Here is a 26,473-nt window from a genome sequence, read left to right as displayed (position 1 = left end):
AACCCTGAGGTTATGAAAATTTGCAAATGTTGAAATTCTACATATAAAATGTATGTATACATTCTCTCATATACTTTAAAATCATCTCTAGATTACTTATAATATCTAATATAGCGTAAATGCAACATAACTAGTTGTTATGCCATGTTGCTTAGGGAATAAGGATGAGGGAAAAAAGTTTGGACATGTTCAGTACAGACACAATATTTTTCTCTGAATATTTTTGATTCTCAATGGAATGTAGAGCCTACAGATATGGACAGCCAAGTGTATATGATCAGTGTAAAGTTTATAAATGTTAACATTGTAACCCATTACATGCTAAAATGAAAAAAACAATGATACATGGTCAAGTGGAAGAAGAAAGCTCAATAATGAATGCAAGTAAGGGGAAATTGCAGAGTAAATATGTGATCATTTTAACCAATCTTGTTTGGTAGAAAATTTGTGTTCAGTTGGAAAACTAGCTTCTAGGAATATCTAGAATTATCCCTTCCAGTTTAGAGTAGAATTAAACACAAAACAAAAAAATAAACAACCAAAAGCTCCTCATGAACTTCTCTCAAAAAATCAGAATCCCTTATAGTACTTTCTGGCCAGACCTGCTTTGGAACCTCAAAGAGGCTCAATGGCATAGCAGAAACAAAAAGCAGATGTGCATGATGTAGAACAAGAAATTCTTATCATGATATCAAGACAGTCTTGAGGGATAATATACCCACTTGCCCACACACAAAGATGAAATAGGAGCAAGCCTTGGTTCTGAGCTCCTGTGATCTGGAAGGTTTCCCATTCTGAGGGGGCTGATGAAACCACAGAATTCTCACTAAGTCTTTGAGGGAATGAGAAGTCATAACTGCTTCTCTATCTTTTCCCCCTTGCACCCCATTTCTCATACAGGTTTAAGTATGATCTTGTATAGAACTCGTTCACATCTTATTTGTTCATTTGAGATAAAAGAAAGCAAAACTAACTTTAGCCAAGTCTAAGTTGGTATTGGTGGCCTGGTATCCACCATAAAGCTTTCAAAATATCACACTAATAAGTAACACACATTTATTTTTAAAAACTAATATTTATAGAAATATTATTGGCACAATAATACTCATAAATGAAATAATGAAGTTACTATTTTCTATACATGATTCTTGAGAAGCTTAGAAATTGCATTCCATATTGTATTTAAGTAAAGTATTAAGAGGAAAAGAATAAAAAACTTGAAAATTTATAGTAAAATTACTATACAAAAAAGAAACATATGTTTATGGAAACATTACTGATGGCACAGTTTCACCAAAGCTCTACACATTTACTGATTAATTTACATAATGTCTTAGTGGAAAAAATATTCTACACATTTTCCTTATGCTAATATAGACAAAATTCTAGAGGTATTTATTTAGGTGTTATAAAATTCAGGGTAGGCAGAGGACAAGTTCAAATACAGAGTCAAAGATGACTCCAAGAAATGATTTGAAAACAAAAGACAAAACAACATATATTGGGGCATGTGATGGCCCATGGAAACTGTCTTATCTGAGTACCAAAGAAAGATCTATGGATGCATAATCAACTTATATGGTATCATTTGAAACGAACTGGATATCCCTCTTCCTTCCTGCCCTGTATCCCCAGCACCCCCTAATCATCCAAATAAGTCAGTATGATATATATTGATTCAAGTCTTTGTGGAATATTTTGTATTTTGATACTGATTCATGTAATCATGAATTTATTAAGTTTACTACCTGTGTATAGAGTGGTGTATTATTTGTTTTACTTTTGTTCTACCTTCTTTTTTTTTGTTTTGATACTACCTTATTAAAAAGAAAATTGAGAAGCATGAAGCAACACATATCAGATGAAGAGCTTTCCTTAAAATATGAAGATATGATAAAACTGGTTATAATATATGATGATCCTTTAAATATTTACATTAAACTGTGATTTAATTCAAATATGTACACCTTAATTCAAAATATACAATATAATTCTATAATTTTCCAAAGATTTATTAAAAATGCAAGTACACGTACTGCAGTAACCTGGTATCTTCTCTTCTCTCCGGTGCCTCTGTGATTGCACATACCACTTCATTAAATGTGACTTCAAAAGTCAACCTTTGCCAGGTACAGTGGCACATGCCTGTAATCCCAGTGGCTCAGGAGGCTAAAGCAGAAGGATTGAAAGTTCAAGCCAGCCTCAGCAATTTAGTAAGGCCCTATGCAAGCCAGAGACACCTTGTCTCTAAATGAAATGTTTTTTAAACAAAGATGGGGAGGAGAGCTGGAGGTGTGGTTCAGTGGTTAAGCACCACTGGGTTCAATACAGGGTACCAAAAAAAAAAAAAAAAAGTCAACCCTTGAGGCTTTGCACAAAGGTAAGGTTTAAGACAAAGGAGGCCAACTGGCTTCTTGGATAAACTGCCACATTCCCTTTCTAATAATTTAAGATTTGGTGATAAAGAATGGATTCATGATGTTTACCCTTCAAGTTTATATCAGATTTTCCATGAATGGTAAAAATTAAATGAACTAATTGAGGCTGAGTTGAAGATAGGGAGAGTGAGATCTTTATTTTTTTTAATGGTTTAGTTCTTTCCTTGGAGGTAAAACTGGTTGGGTAAACTCCAGGTCATTGAGCAAGGTTAAAAATTTTAAAATAACGACATTAAAGCAACAAAACAGTGGCCCAGTGTAGGGGAGTGGAGAAGGCAACATCAAGCCTAAAAAATGACAGTTGTGTCCTTAAGCATCCGTGATCTCCACTTATACCCACTATTTAGATATTCACTTTTAGATAAACAATTATACTTATAGGCCACCCCCCACCCAACATCCTTCATTTGTCAACTGAATATGATAGCTGAGAGCAGCAGTTACGTTGGATGTTCCCCCTCCCCCATTTTCTGCTTCTTTATTTGATGTGGTTTTAGTTGTTTGTTTGTTTATTTGTTTTTAGATATACATGACAGACGGGTGTATTTTGACATATTATACAGACATGGAGGGCAACCAATTTCAACTAGGATCCCATTCTTGTGGTTAAACATGATGTGGAATTACACTAGTTGTATATTTATATATGAGCAAAAAAAAAGTTACATCTGATTCTTTCTATTGTCTTTCCTATTTTCATCCCCCTTCCCTTCTCTTCATTCCCCTTTGATTTTTTTGAGACTCTCTACTGGTTAGATAAAATAGCCAGAACTCTGCCTTGAGCTTTGCAGCTGTTTTTCTTACTTAATTCGGAGGAAACCTGCATCTGCTGTTCTCTTTCTGTTGACCATTTAAATATTAACTAGTAGCCAGGTCCTCAGAGTGGGAAGATTCTTCTCCAGCCATTTAATATTTTTGGTTATGGTTTCAAGAACAATTTGAAAAATATCCAGATGTGATCCTTGGGCCGAAAGAGATTCAAAGAATTGTTTTACCTAAAAAAACAAATATGCAAAAAAAAAATTACTGGCATGGTTCATAAGAACACTATTTCTTTAAAGGATTTCAAAACAGCTGGAAAATTATACACACACAGGTGCAAGCATTTTTCCACCAAACTATAAAAGATTTTTTACTTTTTTTCCCCCCTTTTTTTAGGCATAATGGTTATTTTCTTTAATTTTCAAACAATAAAGACAGAAAGGAATTATAGATCCATAGCTCAAAAATGAGGCCACTATGGGCAAAGAGGTTAAGTGACTAATTCACAGAAGTCACAGAGTAAATGGTGAGCTGGAATTTTAGTTCTGGAATTCTGAATTTGCTTAAGAGATACATTTAGTATTTCTTGTGAAAAGAAGATATAAAACACACAAATGCTTTTGAAAAGGACAATATTAACAATAGTAGTTTTGTTGAAAACACAAATAGGCACATTTCCACATTCTAATATGCATTCCTGATTATGATACAATACTGATGAAATAATAAAAAGGACTCATCTGTCAAGTACATTTTCATTTTAAATGCTATGAATACATATTTCTTAAAATATGTCAGGTTTGAATTGCATCCCTTTTATTTGCTTGTTATGTAGCAATGGAAAAACAACTTTAAAAAATGATAATTTCAAATCAAGTTTTATTTAAATTTATTTTCAATCCTACAATTTGTACATTTATTGTTAGTAGAAGAAAGTCACAAACCTTACCTCTTGCAACTCATCCTTGGAAGAAAAGAAAGATGTTGTGCTAGAGATGATGGTTCTCATGGCAAATGAGCCCAAGTCAAATCTGAAAAAGAAAGGAACCTCACAGATATAAGTAATGGAAACACTGACCTTATGTTTATCATAGTATATATCATATTTAAAATATGAAATATCAACAACTATGTAACTTTGTATATTACATTAAACACTATTAATCACCATAAATATAACTCATATTCATTTGTTACAAGCCTGAAACTATGAAATTGACAAAATTCAACATAAAATAAAAATGTTGATCTGGCATCATTGCCAAATATGATTAGATTCTTTGAAAATGTTTATGTTTAAATTTGTTTATATTTAAAGTAATCTTCTCTAAAATTTTTGCTTATGTACCCCACAAATAAAAATTTTTGAGCAAGAATTTATATATATACACACACACACACACATATGTAATTTTTAGTACTGAGGATCAAACCTAGAACATGTTAAGTAAGCGCTCCGCCACTGAGCTAAACCCCCAATCCCCAATACACATATTTTAATTTGTGAATTACATGCATATATTATGGTATGATTAAAATATTTAAAATCATGATACAAGAAATAATATAAAATATCTTTATAAAATTTATATTATGTATTATGTATAACTTTCATAATACATACAATTTATAAATCTAATGTATCTTATATATTTTAATAGGTTATAATAAATGACATACAATTTAAAACATTAGATAAGAAATGATATATGTAGTAATATTTTTTTTTTGCAGTCTAATATATTTGCACACTTCCCCATTCCATTTTGGACACCACTGTATTTAATTGTTTATTTGGTCAAATGTTTTTTGTTTGAACTCTCATTTACAGTCACAGATCGCATCCTTCATTTCAGTTTTGTTTAGAGACAGGTCAAAGTGATTCATGCTGACACAGCCCAGCAGAGACAATGGCTCCAAGCCTAGGTTCTACATATGGTTGGGCAGGAACACAGTCTCGAGTTACAAAGGAAATCCACAGCATTGCAGAAAATGTCTGATCATTTCAGAGGAAGATTGACAATCATGCAAATAGCTAAACAATGATTCTAGTAAAGTTTTTAAGGAAAAAAAAATTTTAATATAGTTTCTGTTTGGTATCATGTGATGGATGGGTGTCTGCCGCAGTCTGGCTGGGCACAAAATCATGAGCCACTCACAGCCTTGTAGATTCAAACAGCAATTCTTTATTCCCGAATTCACACTGGCACTCTACACAAGTTCTGGGGAAAATTCACGTTTTGGGCAAAATCCACATACTCCACCAGGCTCTAATCAGCAGGATACGCCCTATTCCAGGCAGGGTACACCTTAAACCTGGAACCGCCCTAAACCCAAGGAGCGGGATACTCCTTAAAACCTGATCCGCCCTAAACCAGGGATCCGCCCTGGTCCTTGAGCAAGGTCACCTTACTCAAGCATACATGCAATGTCACTGCAAATGACCTGAGTCTAAGACAAGCCCATTTCCACAATGGAGAGTCCTTCCTCTAAGCAACATGGGGTAGGCTGACAAGAAAATTTTGTTGCGTCATTCCTACTTGGCAATGGCTCTCAGCAGGTGTCTGCTCATTGAAGGTCCAGGGGAGAAGTGGAAATGTGTTTGGGGTTACACAAAGCTGTCTTTGAGGACTCTGAATCTTCCATCTCTAAGAAATGAGGGAGAAGAGGGAATTGGAGAAGCTACACTAGAGATACCAAGGTTAAAATGAACAAAGCAAATGAAACAGCTCTCTGATTCAGGACATTTTCTATATAGGTCACAAGTGACATTTTGGATTTGGATGGGAGGGTTAAATGCCTTAGAAGAAGGTGTATATGTGTGTGTGTGTGTGTGTGTGTGTGTGTGTGTGTGTGTGTGTGTATGTGTGAGAGAGAGAGAAAGAGAGAGAGAGAGAGAGAGAGAGAGAGAGAGAGAGAAAAGCAGGGTGTGGGGGCATTAATGAAAAAAATTGCTCTTCTGAGAGATAATATTTAAGCCCAGGAACTGAGTCACAAGCTCTAGTTCTTTCAAACATTGTGAGGCCTCAGGAAAAAAAATCTGAACCAATATTGGAGGGGGCTCCTGAAATACTTCTGTTTCTTTCAATTGCTTTGAGATCTTTCCACTGTACTACCTCCATGGTGAAACTAGAGGTATAGATTAGCTTTCATTAGAATTTCTGAGTTCTGCATTATCCAAACAGATCAAATGCATGTAATGCTTCTATAAGCCTTCATTGGATTTATTTGAGGAGAGAACCAGGGTAGATGGGGAGATAACTAGATTTAACTCAACTTGTACTGCTCCCAGCAATTCTTTGCCTGGGATGAATGAGTGGAGTGTTTCTTGTTCTCTTATTCTCATTCCTCTCTTGTACACCTTTGCAGAATAACTTGAGTGAGTGAATTTTAAAGCCAATAGATTTCATTGAAAAATTTGAGTAGAGATGACCTTTTATATGCTTTTATATATACTTGGTTACATATGGTTTTAATTAAGAGACATCTGCATTAAGCTTATACAAATACTAACTTTTTTAGGAGATCAGTCCAATTTGCTCTTACAAAATTCCAGGCTAACTGGTGACCCTTTGGATTTCTGGCAATTGCATGAAGGAGAGCTGCCAAGTCTTGTGTCTTGATAACCTTTCCTTCCATTCCAAGCTCAATTAACCTAAAGAAATAAAAATAATTTGTTTTTTCATAGTAGATATTATATACATGGAAATTAACTTAGGCTACCAATACATTAAAATAACAGAAGAGAAAGAGACATGATAAAAGTATAATTTAAGGTTATGAATTTTCTACAGGCTAATCTTATTAATGTTCCAATAAAACATTTACTTTTTTTATAGCAGTAACTTTATTTGGTAATTATTTTAAAGATTTTTATTAGCATCTTGTATATATCTTATATGCAAGATTGTTTTTTGCAATAATTTTCACCTAAAGTGCTGAAAGTAAAGCACATCATTTATCTAGCATCACATGATTAGTAATAAAAGAATCTGTTTACTATTCACATTTGTCAATATATATGTTTGAAAAGTAAAGTTAAAACCATTCAAATTTGGATTCAATTATTTTATACCTTTAAAATTAGTGGCTGCAATTTTAGTGACTTCAGTGAAGTTGTTTCAGCTTACTTTTAACAGTTTAGTTGATGAACTTACTTTACCAGCTTTTCCTGATGCCTGCTCGTTGATAATGCATACAGAATTTTGTTTTTTTCAGCACTTGAAACTGACAGTTCATATTTCTCTAAAAGGTAATTCCATCCTGCTGTTGTCTGAGCACCCACAGAATATACAATCTTTAAAACATCTGTTGGAATACTGCAATATTAAGCACAGAAGTAAAGAAGAGAGTTTTATAAAAGAAAAGAAACATTATATTTTATAATTTATGTTACCATAACAGATTCACTCCTGAATTATTTCCAGTACTCAGAGTATTAAAACATTTTTTCTGTCAAATTTTATGAAAATATTTTATGTAATTTTACTTTGCAGATTATTTCTGTTTTATCTCCTACCATTGACAAAATATTAGCCAGCAGAATAAGTATACATTTTAACTAACACTGAGATAGGGTGGAAAATAGAAAGTTGGTGGAAATACAATACAAATTAACAAAAAGGAATTTAAAAGTGAAAATAAAAATAAAAAATAAAGTGGAATCAATAAAAAATAATTTCTGACATATAATACTGGTTATACAAATTCTATCATATTAACCTTTATTGGTGCTATATGACTTTTTAAGAAATGACTATTTATACTTTAATTTCAACTTAAAAGTACTTTCTGATATCTGTCTGAGGGTCACTAGTCAGTTCTAAATTTAGAAAATTGTAATTTAGTACAATTGATTAGGGCCTTGGCATTTTACTGTTATAAAATATATAAAATGCAATGATATTATTTTCTGTCCTCCTAAAGAAGACACATGATTTAGGTTTTTATTGCTTTGTAGGGCATTAACCAGTGTTATTCTAAATTTTTATATAATTTTTATCCCCACATATAGATAGGTCAACAGTAGCTGATAAATACATGGCTCAAAAAAAAAAAAAAACCCACAACATAGAGCAATAGGGAGGGGTGGGAAATTTGCATTTGTCATGAAGTGACCTCATGACAGGTATTGTACTAGTTTCTGTATAACATTTAACTGTCAAAACTACCCAGTGAAATAGCTATTATCCTGAATTTTTAAAAGTAGAAATAATTCTTGGAAAGGTTATGAAAATGTACACAAGGTGACATAACTAGCTATTTTGGAGGTAGGACTGAAATATTGCTTGGGCCAGTTTCTACTATATCAGGTTGTACATAAATATTCCAGGTGCCATCTAAATCATAAAATACTGATTAATTAAATTATAATTCATATTGCTTTGATTTTAGTATATTTTAACTGACCATATTTTTGAAAACTAGTAGAAAACACATTAAAAATTTCTTGAAAATAAGGTACCTGGTTTTGTCACAACTTGTAATTCTTAGCTCCTACAGCAGTGCCTAACTGGCACATAAGAGATATGCAAATAATTATACTTTGAATTCACAAATAAACAATCAATTAATCTTTGTAATAAGATTCTTCACTAAGATTTATACTAAAGGTCATGGAGTTTGGGGAAAAAAACCTACAATATTTAATTATATATTTTTTATTGTAAGTATAAGGGAGCTTTACTCAGAATATTTTCACAGGTATGTTCAACATATAGACAACTCATATCTACTGTGGCTGGGTTAGTGCCAATTAGAGCATCACTGTCATAACCAGCAGAAAGGCAGAATAATAATATTCTGTTGCGTGACATTTACGTTTTTATTTCACTCATACAACCCATTCAAACAAAAACAAAAAGAAGAAAATTACAAATCAAAGATATTTTTAGATTTTAGGCTTGAATCCAAACAAGCAGAAGAGTCCCAAATAAAGAAAACTTCAATTAAGTTTCCTAAAAGAAGAATTAAAGGAAAGATTTCAAAAAACTCACTGAGATTTAGTTATGGGGAAATAAATTATGATAGCATATTATAGCAATTTGATAGAGGAACTTAAAAATAATATAGATTGTGTTGGATAGATATCAAAACTTACATAGAAAAGTATGTGCGGTCTAATGGTACCTATGAGAGTGAACACATTTTTATAAAAATTTACCTCCCCCTTTTCTGAGTTTCATCAAATGATCCCTGGTTTTAGATGCATGTTATATTTTGTATTGTTCTTCCTAACATCATCTTATCTTATCAGTTTTTGAGACTAGGCTTTCCCCATTTCTGTTCCCTGGTTACCTTTCAGTCACCATGCCAATGTATATTACTTCTCCCTCTCAGGGAGAGAAGCTTGCTTCCCACAAAATCTATTGAGCACTCACTACGTGGGAGCATGAAACAGGGTTTGTAATTCCCAGCATGTTTTTATTTTCTTTCTGTCCTAAAAGATTTTAGATCTAATGTCTTGCTTGATCAAAGACTTTTACATCAAAGGGAGAAGAACAAAGAGTAGGAAAGGGGAGTCTGGATCTACTTTAACTTTCCACTGGATTCCATCCACTGCGAGAAGAGCTCAGTGGCCTTCTGGATGCAGGGAGCATGGCCCAGGTCACAAGCCAGCCTCAGGAGCACGGAGCGAAGCATCCTGTCCCAGGCTGAGCCCTCGTCGCTCCAGCTTTGTGTGTCAATCATTTGCTTAAAATACCAGAGAAGGTAATGCTGCAGAAAACATGAGATTGTTTACAGAGAGGCTAAATTTAGTTGGTACCACAGCTCTTACTCACCCACCTAAAAGGCTCAACTTTGAATTTTCTGAAAAACACAGAACTACTTATCTTCATATTTTGCTTATATTTCTTCCTCCCACCTACTACACCAATGAAATAGATTTTTGGCATTAGCAATGTGGCATTTTCTATCCGAGAAGGGATCATCAGTTGATCTAAGAGGGCACCGTCAATTAATAAAGAATCACCTTTAGTAGTAATATTTTGCCCAAAGAGTTGGCTTAAGAAAGAAAAGAGGGATGTCAATCATTAGGTGTTGGGGTTTGGCTGGGCTATCAGCCAGTGTCCTCAGCTTCTCCCTAATTTAACTCCTAGGAGGTCACACAAAATACACTGAGCCTTGTTGATTTTCCAGATACTGTGTATTTACTTAATACATTTTCTAAAAATAATACAAACCTTGAGATTTTCAGAGACGTCTGAAATATTCCTTCTGTCCATCATGTGGTATAACAATTCTAAATAACTCAGACCTTTAAAAAGTATAGGGCTGCTTGTTTCATGTTGGAGATAGCGAGTCAGGTTCAGAGCTTTGTCCAAGGTCAACCTTCCTGCACTGAGGTACAAAGCAAATATGAGTAGTTTGTACAGATCTCATAGTTCTTAATATTTTTAATATTAAAGCAAGTATGAAACAGAAAGCAATTAACAGAAGCAGTTCACCATAACCAGACCATTAGATTTAAATTCTTGTGTTGATACTAAGGAGCTGTGTGATCTTGGACAAATTACCTAACCTTTCTGGATCTAAGCTGCCTCCCTTGTATGATGAGAATCAATAATAGTATCTTCCTCATAAGTTTATTGCAAGGATCGAGTTAAAATTTGAAAAAAAAAACCCACTTAGAATAATGCCTAGTCCATAGTGAGAAGATAACAAATGAAATACATATTAGCTAACATTAAGATTTAGTACAGAATAATGAACATTTTTACATATTATGTCATTTTGTAATTGTTTCATTAGTGAGTCTCACTTGTTTCTTAAAGCAAATTGAGAACTTTTAGGACAGGTGCCATGTCTATTTCTTTTTTAAAAATTTGTCTTCATGGAACTGAGAGAAAAATCTGAATATATTCTCTAGTTTTGCTTATCTTTAATTACTTGGTTTTAGTTGACTTTAAAAATCACCAATTTTTGAGGTCAGATAGCTGAACAATAAATTTTTTTATTGTTTGTGTGAGTTCTTTTTAATTATACATGACAGTGGAATCCATTTGAAATAATTATAATAGAATGAAATATGTCTTGTTCTAGCTCGGTCTCCAGTACCTTTCCTTCTCCTTCCTTCCCCACAGTCCTTGCTCTTTTCTTCCTATTGATCTTTCTGTCATTTACCCATAGTTAGATTTTTTTAAATTAATGTTTTCTGGTTGTACTTTATGGTGAGATTCACTCTGGTATATTCATATATGTATGTAGGAAAGAGGTATTCTCTGTATATAGAGTGGAATATTCCACTCTAAGATTGACAATGATACTTTCTGTTATAGTTTAAATATGAGGTGTTGTCGCCCAAAAGCTTTTATTAATGTCAGAATATTTATAAGCAAATTATTAGGTTGTGAGAGCTGTAACCTGATTGGTTCATTCTAGTTTCAATGAGCTGTGTAGTAGCTGTAGGCAGATAGGGCAAGGCTAGAGAAAGTGGGTTACTTATGTCTACCCCTGAAGTGTTGTTCTTCCCATGGTTCCCCGTTTCTTTCCCTCTTTCCCCTCACTTTCCTCCATGTTGCCAAGAGTGAAGCAGTTTTTCTTTACCATGGTTTTCCTTCATGATGTTCTGCCACACCTTAAATCCAAAACAATGGAGTCAACCATCTATGAACTGAACTACTGAAACCATAAACAAAAACAAACTTTTACTCCTCCTCTGGGTTGTGCTTGTCAGGTACCCGGGTCACAGTGACAAAAATGTAACTAAAATGGAAATTGATACTGAGAGTGGATTTATTGATTTGATGAACCTGACCAGGTGGTTCAAAAGACTCTGAAAGTGGCTAGTGGTAGTAATTTTGGGAAGTTTATAATTTCAGGCTGGAAAAGCTTTAGAATGTTTAAGAAGAGCTTAATGGGTGATTCTAGTGGGAGCTAAGAAAACCCGAATGCCAATGGGAATGTGTACTATGCTCGTGAAGTTTCAGAGTGAAATGAGGACTCTGCTGACATTCAACTAGAGGGCATTCATGTTGTATTCTGTCAAAGTACTTGTTTGTATTTTTTTATATATCTTTTTATTGGTTGTTCACAACATTACAAAGCTCTTGACATATCATATTTCATACATTAGATTGAAGTGGGTTATGAACTCCCAATTTTTACCCCAAATGCAGATTGCAGAATCACGTGGGTTACACATCCACAATTTTACATAATGCCCTATTAGTATGTGAGGGAAGGGGAGGGGAGATAGTAGGGGATAGGAAAGGTAGCAGAATACAACAGTTATGAACAATAAATTATTATTCTCCCACTAGCATTTCTGTGGATAACATCTCAGATATATGGGTTTTATTTTAACAGATATCCTGGTTACTTCTCAGGAACTTTTTTGTTGAAATGCCTCAATTGGGCCTGCAACAGGGGTTTTATGGGTGACCTTTTGATGTCAAGAGGCTGAAAATTCAGCCTTCAGATCATGCTAACACTGCCATTTTCTGTACATTTGTCCCATGAAGAACTATGAAGATTCATAACGCATGTGCAGACCACCGATTGCTCTACCTCCAATCACCTCTCCCCACACCTCAGTCCACTCTGCTTCTTTATCCCTTCAATATCCATAAAGGTTATCCACTGGGAGAGGGATTTGAGACTTGGATCTCCCACATCCATAGTTGGCTTCCTTGCAAATAAACTCTTTTTCTTTGCAAAGCTCATTTCAATGATTTGCAGAGGGCAAAATGGAATGGGCTTGATAATAATTCTACCAGAAAAGTAGTGATCATTGTGAATAGGACAAATAAGTGTTTTTATCTTACTTAGTTTCAAAAGTTACATGTCTTTTTACATTTTCTTGCAGTAGAAAAACAAGTAACTAGGATATTTTCTGCAGAGGAAATAAACCATTACATCCTCTGTCTTGGAAAGTGATTCTCAAGTGTGTTTCTGTGAGGCTATGATCCACACAAGGTCCTTAAGCAATTGTTGAGAGCATTCAACTCCCAGACTGCACACCATCACATGATGTGGAACATTCTAGAACAAAGGATTTCTCTGTGGCATATTTCATTAACATAATGCCCTACCTCCTTTGGTTTTGCGAATTTAAATTCATATTTAAAAAGAGAGAACAGAAGCTAGAAAGGAGTAAAAGTAAAAAGAGCCAAGTTCTGCTGTGGCCTTATTCTTCTTAATCATAATGATGTACAACTTTAAAACACATTTATGGAATTTTTTTCTAAAAATTTCATCTGAAGATAGAACACTGAACCATATGCTCTATGATTCTGAGATCTGCTGTATTTTGTAAGAAACAAATCCACAAAATGTCACCACTCCTTCCTACACGTATAGGTATCATCAGATATGTAGCAGTTGATATCTTAGCACCAGCAATAGGGGAAATGGCCTTCTAAGGTTGCAATTTAATGTTTACACATTAAAAACTAGTTTCTATGGTGCTTGATTTGTTGTTGTTTTCTTTTAAGCCTGGCTTAATTTATTTTTTACTAAAATTAATGCCATTATTAGAACTCTTCACTTTTTTATTTGCCCACTTTTCTTTATTTTAATGTTAATATTTATTTATAATAAATCACTTTATATAGTTACTAAATTGTTTAATAACTATTAAACAATTACCTTTAAACTATTAAAGTCTTTACCTGCCTCATGCCTCATTCAATACAAAGGATGTTTATCTGAATGTTTGTTTAGCACGAGGAATAAACATTTATCAAAGCATAGACTTCAGTCTAACAGGAAATATCTATATTTATTTATTTGCATTCAATTTCAGTTAGATGTGAAACGGTACCATATTCCTGAAGAGTCAATTCAGGATTTATTTTTGAGATGGAGGATTAAAGGAAAAAATACAACTTTTTTTTTTTTTTGGTTGCTGTTTTAATTCCATTCAACTCAGACAAGGTAAATTTCAACAGAGCAAAAATCTAATTCAAAAAATATCCATTCCTGGACTAAATTCTGTCTCAAAAGTAAACATGATCACTGTTGCTTCTTTTATCTCTAACACTGAAGCTTCATTAAGCAGGGAGGGCAGATTATATATATATAATCTATATATAATTATATATATATATATATGTATATGTATATATATAATCAAAAGGGAATAGCAAATAAGAATATTTAAGATCTGTTATGAGAGTTTTTAATTCTTTCCTCATAGAGTTGGCCATCCATATCTATGGATTCTACATCTATGTATTCAACTGTGTATTTAGAATATTTGGGGGAAATTTTGCCTGCACTGACCATATACAAACTTTTTGTCACTATTTCTAAACAATACAGTGTAACAATTTTACACAGTATAGATATTATGAGTAATAGAGAGGTAATTTAAAGTGTACGGGAGTATGTGCATAGGTTATATGCAAATACTACACCATTTTATATAAGGACCTTGAACAACTGCAAATTTTGGAATCAAGGGAGATCCAGAACCAGAAATCAGAAGGATGACTGTACTGTCATTGTAAAAGTATTATAGCAAATATAAACAAAGCAATTGGAAATTAGATGCAGAGGCAGAGGGGGACCCATAATTCACTACCCTGTACAATCACTCAGAGCATTTTGTAATAATTTCTTTGGTTTTTGTTTTCCCCATTGAGTTTTTTTCTATTTACACATAATGATATACAAATTTACATTCTGCTTTTATCCAACTTCATATCATTTTTATGTTGTCAATTTCTCTCCTATTCAACACATCATGTTTTAAACAATTTCTATTAGGCAACCTCAATAATGTTAACAGATGACATTTACTGAGCAGGCACTGTACTTAATGTTTTACCTAATGTAATCCTCAAAATAATCCTGTATATTAGGCATTATTATTAATGGAATTTAAAGTCTACAAAATTTAGGCTAAAAAGGGTAAATAATTTGCTCAAGTTGAGTTAACTAATAAGTGAAAATGTAGTAGTCATTTTATATTTCTGTTTTAATTTTAACTTGGACTATTGGTTTCACTAATCTGCCTATTAATGAAGAAAAGATTGTTTTTTCCACTAATGCATCAATAACTGTAGGTTTCCTCCTGCTAAGTTCAGACTACCAATATGTTTTTAGGCTAGAAACAGCAAAAGGAACTTTCCCACTACTTGAAAGATGGGATTTCATTTTCAGAGTTGTCCATATTCTTCATTTTTCCTAGTTTTAAATTTTTAATCTATCTTTTCTGCAATCTGTTCAGAGTTCTCTAAGAAGACAAAACTCCTTCAACTAGCAATACTGTACTTCTTAGCTAGCCTATCTGCACCTGCTCTTATATAGCTCGGAATTTTTCCTCATCTTGTCCTCCAACATGCTGCGATATCATGATGTTCCTGAGACTCTTAGGGCTCAGGATTAAACCTCACTTTGCTTGCCTAACTGGGGGATTCTGTTATTCCAAGAAGCTTCACAGAAGAGATGTCCTGCTGGTTACTTTCATGCAATTTAAGGTAAATAAGCATAGAAAAGGAAATAATAAGTCACATTGAATACAATGAGGATACTACAGAACAGTAATACTCCACCTGATCCTCATCACCCCCCCACCCACTGAAGACCTTGTAACCTGATTTATTCCAAATATGATTTTGTTGATGATAAATTGAAAAGGAGAGAAAAAACTTTGCATTTTCACAGTAGTCTAAAGAGGAATAAATATAAACAGCCAATTCATCTTTCATTTCCCTATCAATCTCATATTGATTTCCACACTGCAAGTAAAATGCTGAATGGATTGTGCCCCAAGCTAACCATTCATTTACAGTCATAAAGGTTGGAAATATATTTATACATTTTCACTTTAAGAGATTACATTGGTATTTGGTATAACAGCTACTACCATAAACAAATTTACCATTTGAGTCAAAAGTTCAAGAGACCTGAAGACCTATTGTATCTGAGGGAAAATAGCCCACCATGTACCATTTGACACTTTGGTGCTTGAGATACCACAGATATGGCCTAAAGATAGATCATCCACTGCACACCCCTTATGTTTGTTTTGTGGAAATGAAGGTTCACAGTTGCCAACTCTAATTTTTAAAAAAATACTCTAGAAGTCATACTTTTCATATAAAATTATACACATTTAAATATGTTGGATTAGATTTATAAACACTGGTTTGGCTAAAACCTATTTTCAGTGGGTGGGCTTAGACCCAGTGGCCAGTGTTTTACCTCCATTGAATTCTATATCATATGAATGATCAATATTGAACATTTCATTCAGAAATCTAGCATATCCGGTTACAGGACAATTATTTCCTATGTAATCAGATGAAATTTTGCATTACCTAACCAGCTGAAAGGCATCATGAATCAGACCTATTCTGTCCTTAGGCCTGAGAAGCGTATGGTTCTGGTTCAGCTGAGTAATCAGTTGGTCCCATCCATGCCCTTCATAGTGAACCAGGTAGTAGCCATTTGAATCCACATTGAATTTTACCCAAGTGGTTTTTTCAGCTAAGTCCAGAGTATCTAAAAGAAAAAAAATTGTCATAGGTATTTCATTATCAACATACATATCAGAAACTTCTCCAAAACTATTAGTTTAATAGTAACACTAATAAATCAATGAGAAGACAACATTTTGGAAGACACATGTTGATATTCATTTGCTTAGTCCTTTGAATGGTTTATTTGAAGAAGATGATCTTATTAAACTTATAAAAGTTAATTCACAGGAATAGTACTACTGAATTTGTTCTAAAAAACATAGTCTATCCAGGTATAATGGCATGTAAGAACCCAGTTAACCAGATGAGGGACATAATTGAAATCTAGCTTCCTTTATTTGTGCCTTGTCTCAAAGTTTAGTTCCTGGTCATTGAAATATGTATATAGATGTAAATTGGAGATCCATTCATCTAGTTCTTATTATGATGAAAAAAAGAACTGGAGTTGAACATGATGTTATAATTGAAAAACTAAATTTTTATTGGCATTGAGAGGTGAAATTAAAATTATATATTTTTAATACAACATACATCTAGGTAGTAAAATTGCATTATAGGCCTTTCAACAGTATGTGAGGTCTAGTCCTCATTCAAAATTTGATGAAAAATTAGAGCTCAGGAGGAGTTAAGTTTCGGAAGATCACACATCTAATAAGTGACAGAGTGAAGATCTAAATCCAGGACCAATCCCAGAACAAATGCTTTTTCCCACTAACAGCCTGACTTCATGCATTATTCATACAATGGATTAGTAGGTATTAAGGAACATAAGATAGGATTCCCTTATTTCTTGATATAAATTCAAACTAAAACTAATGTCAAAAGCACAAGAGAGCTTACCACTGCATGAAAAATTCAGACTTTCTATCTGAAGGTAACTTTAATAAGAATTTATCAATAAATGAGAACTTCCCTCGAACATAAATCTTTTTTATTAGTCTTTTATTGATAGTATCTTTCCTCCAATAACTCAAAACATGTTTATTTTCAGCACTGAGACACCTATTTGGCTAATAAGTTTATTACCTGTCTTTGATTTTAGAATATGTCTATGAATCGTGTTCGAGGAACTTGTAGAGTAGGTCAGTGGGATGTGCCACAGGAACCTGTAGTGAAAAGTAGAGAGTCACAGAGTAAATGGATGTTCATTCCAGTTTTCACTCGGTCAGACTCCACGGAGAGTAAAAAGCACCAAAGCACCCAGACCTCACTCCTATCAGTGGCCTTGTGAAATGTTCTGGCTATGACTATTGTATCCTTGGGATACAAAAATTTCTTTCATGATGATTACCTGTTGTTTGCTGTCCAAATCTCACACCATAACAAATTCTATTTTTTGTGAAAGAAAAAATTACCAATCTTCTTATATTTCCAAAATTTCTATCAGCCTGATGTTGATTCAAATAACTAAACTGAATCTGTAGGGAATCCTTAAGAGGTAAAAAAAATTTACTTCAGTCTGATTTTTCACTTATCCTCCTCTTCAACAGAATCATTTCCCTAATGCTAAGTGGCTGCAAGTCTGTGACCACCAATACTTCAGCCAGTGCAGGAAAGCTTAGCTCAGAGAACAGAAAAGCAGAGTGGATTTGAGGTCCAGGCCTATTACTTTCAATGGCCTTACCATAATAAATCACAGAAATTGACTATTTTCTAAACTAACTTTCTAGAAGCTTCTAGAGTTCATTTTCTTTCTTAGATCAAGACATCTTAGCTATAGTAATCCTACCCATGTAAAATCATGCACTTGATAACACCAATAGGTTATAAAACAGAAAGGGAATGCACAAATGGGAGGGGAAAAAAATCTACCAAACTGCACTATGTCCATGTATGAATACTCCAAAGTGAATCCTGCTTAGATGTACTTATAATGCACTAATTAAAGTAATAATAATAATAGAAGGGAGATAGGTAGAGTTGAGCAAGTGGATTGGGGGAGAAAGGAAGGGGAGGAAAGGGAAGAGGGCAAGTACTGGGGAATGAGATTGATCAACTTATGTGTACGTATGAATATGGCATAATGAATCCTAGTATTATATATAACAAAAATGCACCATTAAAAAATAAAAAATAATAAACACCATGTAAAATGTAAATTTGAAAAAGGGAAACAATATATACTAGCTCTATCTAGTAAAGTTTCAGAAGAAACAGTTTATGTGTTAACCTAGAGAGTACAGATATTTAACAAGCAAATCTGACATCTTTACCTAGAAAGGTAAAATGGGCCCATAAATATTGCCAAGAATTAATGGATTGGGACTCATGGATGAATTTTGGACATGGAGAAAGAAGAGCACTACTTGAGTTTGGATAACCATGAATCAGAGGGCAATCATTTTATAAGAATCATTTAAATTTGTTCCAGATGGAGGGAAAATACAAATCTCTCTCTCTCTCTCTCTCTCTCTCTCTCTCTCTCTCTCTCTCTCTCTCTCTCTCTCTCCCTCCCTCCTTCCCTCCCTCTCTCTCTCTCTCTCTCTCTCTCTCTCTCTCTGTGTATTTATTCTGGGTAATCCATAGTTTTCAACTCTCTCATGACATTTTGATAATTTGCAAAACGGTGACTCCTGCTTTTCTAACATTGAATCAAACATTAAATTTCCCAGACTGTACTACTAAATTATAAGTTGCCTAAGCTCTGAGTTTCAGACTTGAGAAGAACACACAGAAAAAGAGAAAGATGTGCACACAGAGAAACAGATGAGAATTGCTATGGATTTGATAATCCATACAATTATGGATACAACAAAAAAGAAAAAGAACACATATACTCTATGTGTTACAGACCTCCATTTGCTTTTCACTTTCAGAGAAATTATAGAATTATTAGGTGCATTCTGAGCAAAAAAAAATAATCATAAGAGCCAGCACAGTTTAATATAGATTATTTCATTTTAAACTTCATTTATCTTAAAGATAGGACTATAGATCAGAGAACTATGGATGGTATTGTGTCACTTGATTTCAGTGATGCCTTTGACAAATTTTTGCAGGAAAGGCTGGTGAACAAGATGATAGTGTGGTTAATTGAATTTGCTTTCAGTATTACCAAGAATATAATGTTTTCAGACATTATATTTATAGATTATTGCTGAAAAATGAAAGTCAATAGAAGGCTTTACATCTAATTTATCACATAGGAATGTCATTTCTCTAATGATAAGAAGTTTACCTGAGATAATTCTTCTTAGGTGTTGGCCATTCACTCCATTTGAGAGTGCCCAGAAATCAGTGTAACATAATAGAAACATAAGCAACCATTCTGCATCAGAACCAATGTTCTGAAAGCAGCATGGAACTTCTAAGAAAGGAGTTGTTGAACAAAGCCATCTGGGCCACCTGAAGCTCTTTAAATCTGTTATCAAGGCTCGTTTAGGCCTGATTTCTATAAAGAAATTATATCCTGCAGAGCTACCAGAGGAACTGGGAGAAAGTGAACAGAATAATGAGCAAACTGAGATGAGATAAACTAGATCCAAAAAGAAAATCAGCCACCTTTCCTGCAGGGCCCTCCATTCGGGGTCCTCTTTGAAAACTCCCTCCAGAAAGCGCTCCTGTTGTATGCTGAGTGAACACCCATCTTGTTTCACCACCACCAGGGGGATTCCTTTCTGGAGAGTCCATGTAGTCATCATCTCTTTGATCTTATTTTCCTCCAGAAAAGCAAGCTGAAATGACAAGAGAACTTTGGTGACTCAAGAAGGAGGGGAGATTCCAAAAGGAGATCGGAAGCTTTCATCTCCTTGGATGTTAGAAGCAAGGTTCAGGGAGGGAGATTAGCATGAGTCCTCTGCTGGTCTCCCTGTCCAGGGCAATCTAAGTCACTGGATTGGGGCAGGCCACCCCAGGTCCACCCTCTGCAGGTTTCCTGAGTGGGGGATACACAGGGGAGTTTGCAGGGCTAACTAGAAAAGCCAGCAAGGAAGCTATTGAGACTGGAGCGTCTCCCTTGTTCCCTTTTATAAAAACGAAAAGCAAAAATTTCCTCTCTGTTGTAATAACTGGAATTCAGGCAGAGAGGGTTAGAAGGGAAATGTCTGTTTTTAGGAGAGTTTCAAATGTTCCAACAGAGGTATACTGAATGGAGCATGGAACCTAACTTCTGTGCTTCTAATATGGATTTCTGATCACTGGGTGATGATGAAACTTTCCTTAGATACAATGACTTACAGGATTATTATGACTCTTAGAAAGAAAAAAAAAAGAAAGAAAGAAAAGAAAAAAAGTTTGCCTTTTTCTCCACAATGCATTTTTCTCCCTCCTGCTGCAGTACTTCTATAGCGTCCAAAGGTAACAAAAAAAAAAAAAAAAAGTCTCAAGATAACCAGACAGACACTATTTCCAAACCTAGAAACATACTTGATTTGGCATTTTTTTAAAAAAAGACTAAGGGATGCCAGTGCAGTAACAACCACTCAAAAGAATTTTGAGCTATTTTTAGCAAGCAGTGTAGCTGTGGGAAAGCTGAATTAAGACAACAGAAATACTGTAATAATAGCATCAATGCCCTAAAAGGCTTGACCATTCCTCCTTCAGTCAGCTTTGTTTCCAGGAAAATTGTGGAGTCTCTCTTCCTCTCCAGTTATTTAAAGGAACAGATGGGCCATTTTTTATGCCCTACTCATTCCAGGTCAGGTGATGTACCAGATCTTTCTTCTTCTCTTTATACTTACTGTGTCACTTTTCACCTGGGAATCAGAATAACAAATTCCACCAGATGTAAAATCACCTTCTAAACAACTCTAGAACACAAGAAAAAACACAGTCATTTAGGAACTGATTATTGGTGGCAATTGTGTATTAGACATGAGCAGATATTTATTATCATAGCTATGTGAAAATATAATGCATCTAGACACCTTAATGAACATGAAAATGAAAAACAGGTATCTTTGTAGTGATCAAATGATAGAAATACACACAAGTTATTCTTTTGTGTTTTGTGTGTGTGTGTGTGTGTGTGTGTATGTGTGTAAAGTTTTCAAAAATGTTCAATGTAGTCAATAACCATTTTAAGAAAGGGCACGCACACAAAATAAATAAAAATGAAAATAAAATGAGATAATGCACATGAAAGTGTTTTTAAACTACACAATGCTATGCAAATATCTAGCAAATTTGTTACTGTCCCTAGGATACAAATGCTTATAAAAATGAGAAGAGTTCTTCACCTAACATGGTTAGATTCTTCTACCTATAGGCACAAATTCTCCCAGTTCAACTATTCTATAAAAATTGTTTTCTTTGAAGTAGAAATGTAAAAATATTTTAATAAATATTAGAATAATCTGAGCTGTGTTCTGCTTTGTCTTTTCTATGAGTCCCAAAGACAAAAAGATTATGAGTTATTTAATCAATTGTTAACTTTATTAATCACTATTCTATCAACAATATTCTACGTGCCATAGCATTGAAAAAATAGGCATTATTCATATTCTTAAGCAAATTATTATTATTATTTCCAAATCCATATACACCGATAAAATACAGCATCATTTTGTGGAACAGTTCATAAATGCATTCAACAAAGAGGTAAACTAGTGAGCACTGGAATAATCCATAAAAGGAGGCAGGCAATTCTCAGATGGATCTTAAAAGCTGCATAGCATTTAAATTATTGAAAAAAGGAAAGGGTATTTGAGGTTGCAAGGACACTAGAAACAAAGGCACAACAATGCAGGAATCAAGCAGGAGTTCATCTAATATAGGAAAATATTAGTTTTATGCAACAAAAAATGCATGTTGGAGAATAAAGTTGAATAGGTAGAATTCAAACTTAAAAGTTGGCCAAGAAAAGTAGGTGTTACATGTCAGGGATTGCAAAGCTATCAATATTTTGAAAGAAAGGAGATAAAAGTGAAGGAAGGGAAACCAATGACAGCAAGGTCAAACAGTGAATCCATCTCAGGGTGACATCCTGGTCTAGTGTGTTGCCAGAGGAAATAGAAAGGAGCTGCCTTCTAGAGAAACTGACCTGGCAAGTAGGAGAAATGTCGTTGACTGACAACATAGCTACTTACAAACTTTTGTGATTATCCTATAACTTTTTAGACTTAACAGTCTACTGTAATTCAACATAGGACTTACATTTGACAGACTGCCCCACAAGTCATCATTCTTAGCATTTCTATAGCTGAACTTCTTTAAGTAGTGAATTATGCCTTCCTGGAATTTCTCCTCACCCAGGAAATCCTTGAGCATATTCAAAATGCAAGCTCCCTTTAAAAAGAAAAAAAAAAGCAGAAAGAAAGCAGATAAAGGAAAAGGTAGTATGATATGCTTTTTAAAGTAAGCTTAAATTTTATGGAACATGTGATGTCCAAAAAATTAATAGAAAATAAAAAAATGAAACAGGTAGCCATAGCCAAGTACTAATGGCTTGAAATGTTGACTTTACAGTTACTCTATTTCTTCTGAAAGAAGAACTTCTATCTGCACACAACATTTTCTACCTTGTTATAAGAAACTGCATCAAACATTTCCTGTATCTGAGTAGGAGTTTCTGCTGGTTTGGAGATGGGACGAGATGAATTCAATGAATCTCTTGTGATTACTTCATAACACACATTGAAAAAGTAGTCATCCTAAATAGGAGAGAAAACTTTTAGGTTTTAGTTGGCACTCTAAAGGCAATATAAAAACACATTTAGTTTTTAGTAAGATGTTGTTAGAGATAAAAATTTGATCAATATTTCTTCTAAGATGCTTCTTTCTCTTTATTTATATTCCCCTTTTGCCAATTCTCTACTTTGAAATGGTACAAATCCAACATTCCCTCAGACATTGCCTGAATGTTTACCATGTACCAAGTCCTTGAGTACAGAAATAAAAATAATTGTTTCTATTTAGTGAATATTTCCTGTGTACTAGGACCATCATCTGCAATCCTTTCAAAATCCCTGCAAGGTAGAGGCATTATATGCATTTTACTAGTGAGAATGTGTTAAGTGTCGAGATTAATGTACTGAATCAGTGTGTAGGAAATAACAAGAAGACCCTGACTTTGAATCCACATGTACTGGGCTAAATGTCAACCCCCAAAGAGCTGATTAAACATTACTGGGGCTAGAGGTATGGCTCACTGGTAGCATGCTCCTCTGGCATGTGTGAGGCACTGGGTTCAATCCTCAGCACCACATAAAAATAAATTAATTAAATAAAGGTATTGTGTCCATCTACAACTAAAAAAATATTTAAACAAACAAACAAACAAAAAGACATTACTAACCACCTCAAGATGTGGACTTGAAAAATGATCAGGCCATTACATTTATTTAAAATAAAGGATATGCTTGCTGCATACTGTGGTGCCCACCTGAAATCCCAGCAACTCAGGAGGATCACAAGTTTAAGGCCATCCTTGGCAATTTAGTGAGACTCTGTCTCAAAAGAAAAATTGGAAAGATTTGGGGGTGTAGCTCAGTAGTTAAAACAACAAAACAACAACAACAATAAAACCACAGGTTTGTTCCCTTGCACTAAAAAATACTTAAATTAATAAAATTTTAAAAAGTAAGAGACAAGTCATTTTCCTCAAAGGACTTGAATAAAGTTCTTTGCACACATTGGGGAAGCCAGCAGGCCCTTTGGAAATGCTACAGGAATGTGACCCAATTGTGTCCAATTCAGGTGATGCGTTAAGAACTCTGCATAGTACACAGTATCCATGGCAGTGCTGTTCAAGTATACTGACAGTGATATTTTCCCATGTATGTTTGCATTAGCTTGCTGTATATTTATGCTAGCTTGCTTTCTCTGTATGGTCCATTTGGGGGGAGATTTTTATGCTAATTGTTTTCTAAGATATTTAATGTTTCATCCAGATCTGTGAACTGTTTTATGTATCAAAAACCCTGTGATTATAAAATACATTGCTAGGTAGTTTTTAATATTCACTCAAAACTTTAGTACTAAGTCAATGAATCTTTAGGGCATATGGCATGACACACAAAATTATGAACTTACAAATTGCAGTTCTGGATATGTAGCATTGACAGATATAAGTTCCATGTAATTTGCAAAACCCTCATTAAGCCAGATATCATTCCACCATTCCATTGTAACCAGGTTGCCAAACCACTAGGAAGTAAAAAATCAATGTTACTAGAATTCAAATAATATCGAAAAAAAAATTTAACTGTAGCAAAATATACCATAGCTGCTAACTTTTCAAAATCATTGCTAATTAAGGCCTCTCCCTCATCTTTGCTGCCCTTTTCTTTCTGCACAATTTCCTTCTACTGATTTTCCTGACTTTTTGTTCTCACCACCATGTTTTTTGCTTGTTTCCTCTTTCTTGATTTTGTATCCTCCTTGACCATAATGTTCTTGCTTCTGTTCTATCCACTGAACATTTCTTAGCTCAGATTTAATATTGAGGAAGAAAAGGAAACTTTTTTTTTTAAGGGTAGTTTTTCTTTCTTGAACAATAAGAATAATCTCTTGTCTTTGATTTAAGATAATAGCCACGGGAAAAATATGAGCCAAAATGTCCTTGGTGAGGTCATCCTTTTATATTAAGGAGTAGGTACTTAAGAAAATCATAAGAATTCATTTAGAACTCTCAGATTATTATAAAAAATACTGATGATCAAATTTAGTCATTAACTTCTGACCCTGACATCTAAGGATTAATATAGCCACCCAAAAGAATTAAATTCTAAGATTTAAGATGCACATTTAAATAAAAATGAATGATAAAAATAATCTAAATAGAGATTTATCTTTGACCAAGATTTCATCTGTATCATGAATTTTAAATATTTGTCTTTCACATTTTATTATGTTTTTTATGTATTTAGCCTATATGCCCAATACTGTGCTTCTCATATATGTATTTTAGGATTGAAATATCCAGATAAACCAGAAGCTTAACCAATAAGATTCTAAGACTTAGAAACGCCTTGTTATAGTTATGATACAGAAAACTCTAGGTCTTTAGCCTCTCGAAATCTTCAGCTCTACTCCTTTTGTGACAACTCTCAGATCATTTTGCAAGTGGACATAAATCTTTCTAAGGTCATTTGTGAGAAGGGACGGAAAGTTTCCCTCAATTAATTGTTGAATATGGAAAGCACAGATTGAACTGAATCTGATAACTTCACCAGCAAAAGTAGTTTATCCATTCATTCAACAATTACCTACTGAGAATCTACTGTATCTCAGGCACCATGCCATATATCAGAAATACAAATATATATATATATATATAATGTAGCCTCTGCCTTTATATAAATAATGGAGGTCAACCAGTAGACAAATGCAACAAAGTGTTATTGGTGCTAAGATCCATTAATGTCTTTGCTAGGGGCAGAAAAGATTCCAGGAGAAAATAACCAGTTCTTTGAGGAGAACATGTAGGGCACTTAGAAAATGACTTATTTCCTGAGATTTTCAAGTAGTCCCTAGGTGTGCTGGTGTATCAAATTGCAGGAGCAAAGGTGTAAGGGGGTGTTCAGGAAATAACAAGTAGTCTAGGATGGCTAAAGCTTCAGGGGATAGATAAAAAAATGAAGCTGGAGAGCTGGAAGTAGGCTGGTTCATGGAGGCCTTACATGCCATGCTGGGAACCCAACTAGCTTTGGAGAATCCTTTGCCATGGTTATACACAAGGATGACATGATGACATGGACATCACTGGACAGACAAAATAATCAAAGCAAAAATTCAAATGCTGTCTGCTGCTTCAGCCCTAGACTCTGTACCTCTGTGAAAAAGAAGCTGTTAAAGGAAGGCTCAGAGGGAGGGAGCATCAAGCCTCAAAGGTAGAGCTCGCAGACCATTTCCCCACAAACATTGAACAGAAATAGAACTCTCTAGACCCAGTTAAGTGCTTTA

At 34.2% G+C, this 26,473-nt stretch overlaps 1 protein-coding gene across 1 annotated transcript in view; it reads right to left on the bottom strand.

Annotated features, from left to right (window-relative positions):
* Window positions 1-2,549: 2,549 nt before the first annotated feature.
* Erap2 (endoplasmic reticulum aminopeptidase 2) overlaps window positions 2,550-26,473 on the bottom strand; it is a 38,948-nt gene continuing 15,024 nt past the window's right edge. The window contains exons 7-19 of the mRNA XM_005326142.5: window positions 24,602-24,715; window positions 23,089-23,220; window positions 22,724-22,855; window positions 21,310-21,378; window positions 20,132-20,304; window positions 17,657-17,736; window positions 16,469-16,652; window positions 10,385-10,541; window positions 9,733-9,917; window positions 7,358-7,519; window positions 6,715-6,855; window positions 4,150-4,231; window positions 2,550-3,433 (exon numbers count right to left, since the gene is read on the bottom strand). Of these exons, the coding sequence (XP_005326199.1) occupies window positions 3,290-3,433; window positions 4,150-4,231; window positions 6,715-6,855; window positions 7,358-7,519; window positions 9,733-9,917; window positions 10,385-10,541; window positions 16,469-16,652; window positions 17,657-17,736; window positions 20,132-20,304; window positions 21,310-21,378; window positions 22,724-22,855; window positions 23,089-23,220; window positions 24,602-24,715 (1,755 nt within the window). The 3' untranslated portion in view covers window positions 2,550-3,289. The remainder of the gene's footprint in view (window positions 3,434-4,149; window positions 4,232-6,714; window positions 6,856-7,357; window positions 7,520-9,732; window positions 9,918-10,384; window positions 10,542-16,468; window positions 16,653-17,656; window positions 17,737-20,131; window positions 20,305-21,309; window positions 21,379-22,723; window positions 22,856-23,088; window positions 23,221-24,601; window positions 24,716-26,473) is intronic.

The sequence above is a fragment of the Ictidomys tridecemlineatus genome, chromosome 1 (genome assembly GCF_052094955.1).
Source record: "Ictidomys tridecemlineatus isolate mIctTri1 chromosome 1, mIctTri1.hap1, whole genome shotgun sequence".
NCBI classification, from domain to species: Eukaryota; Metazoa; Chordata; class Mammalia; order Rodentia; family Sciuridae; genus Ictidomys; species Ictidomys tridecemlineatus.
The sequence above is the reverse complement of the archived record's forward strand: the minus strand, read 5'-3'. Positions and strand labels throughout refer to the sequence as shown.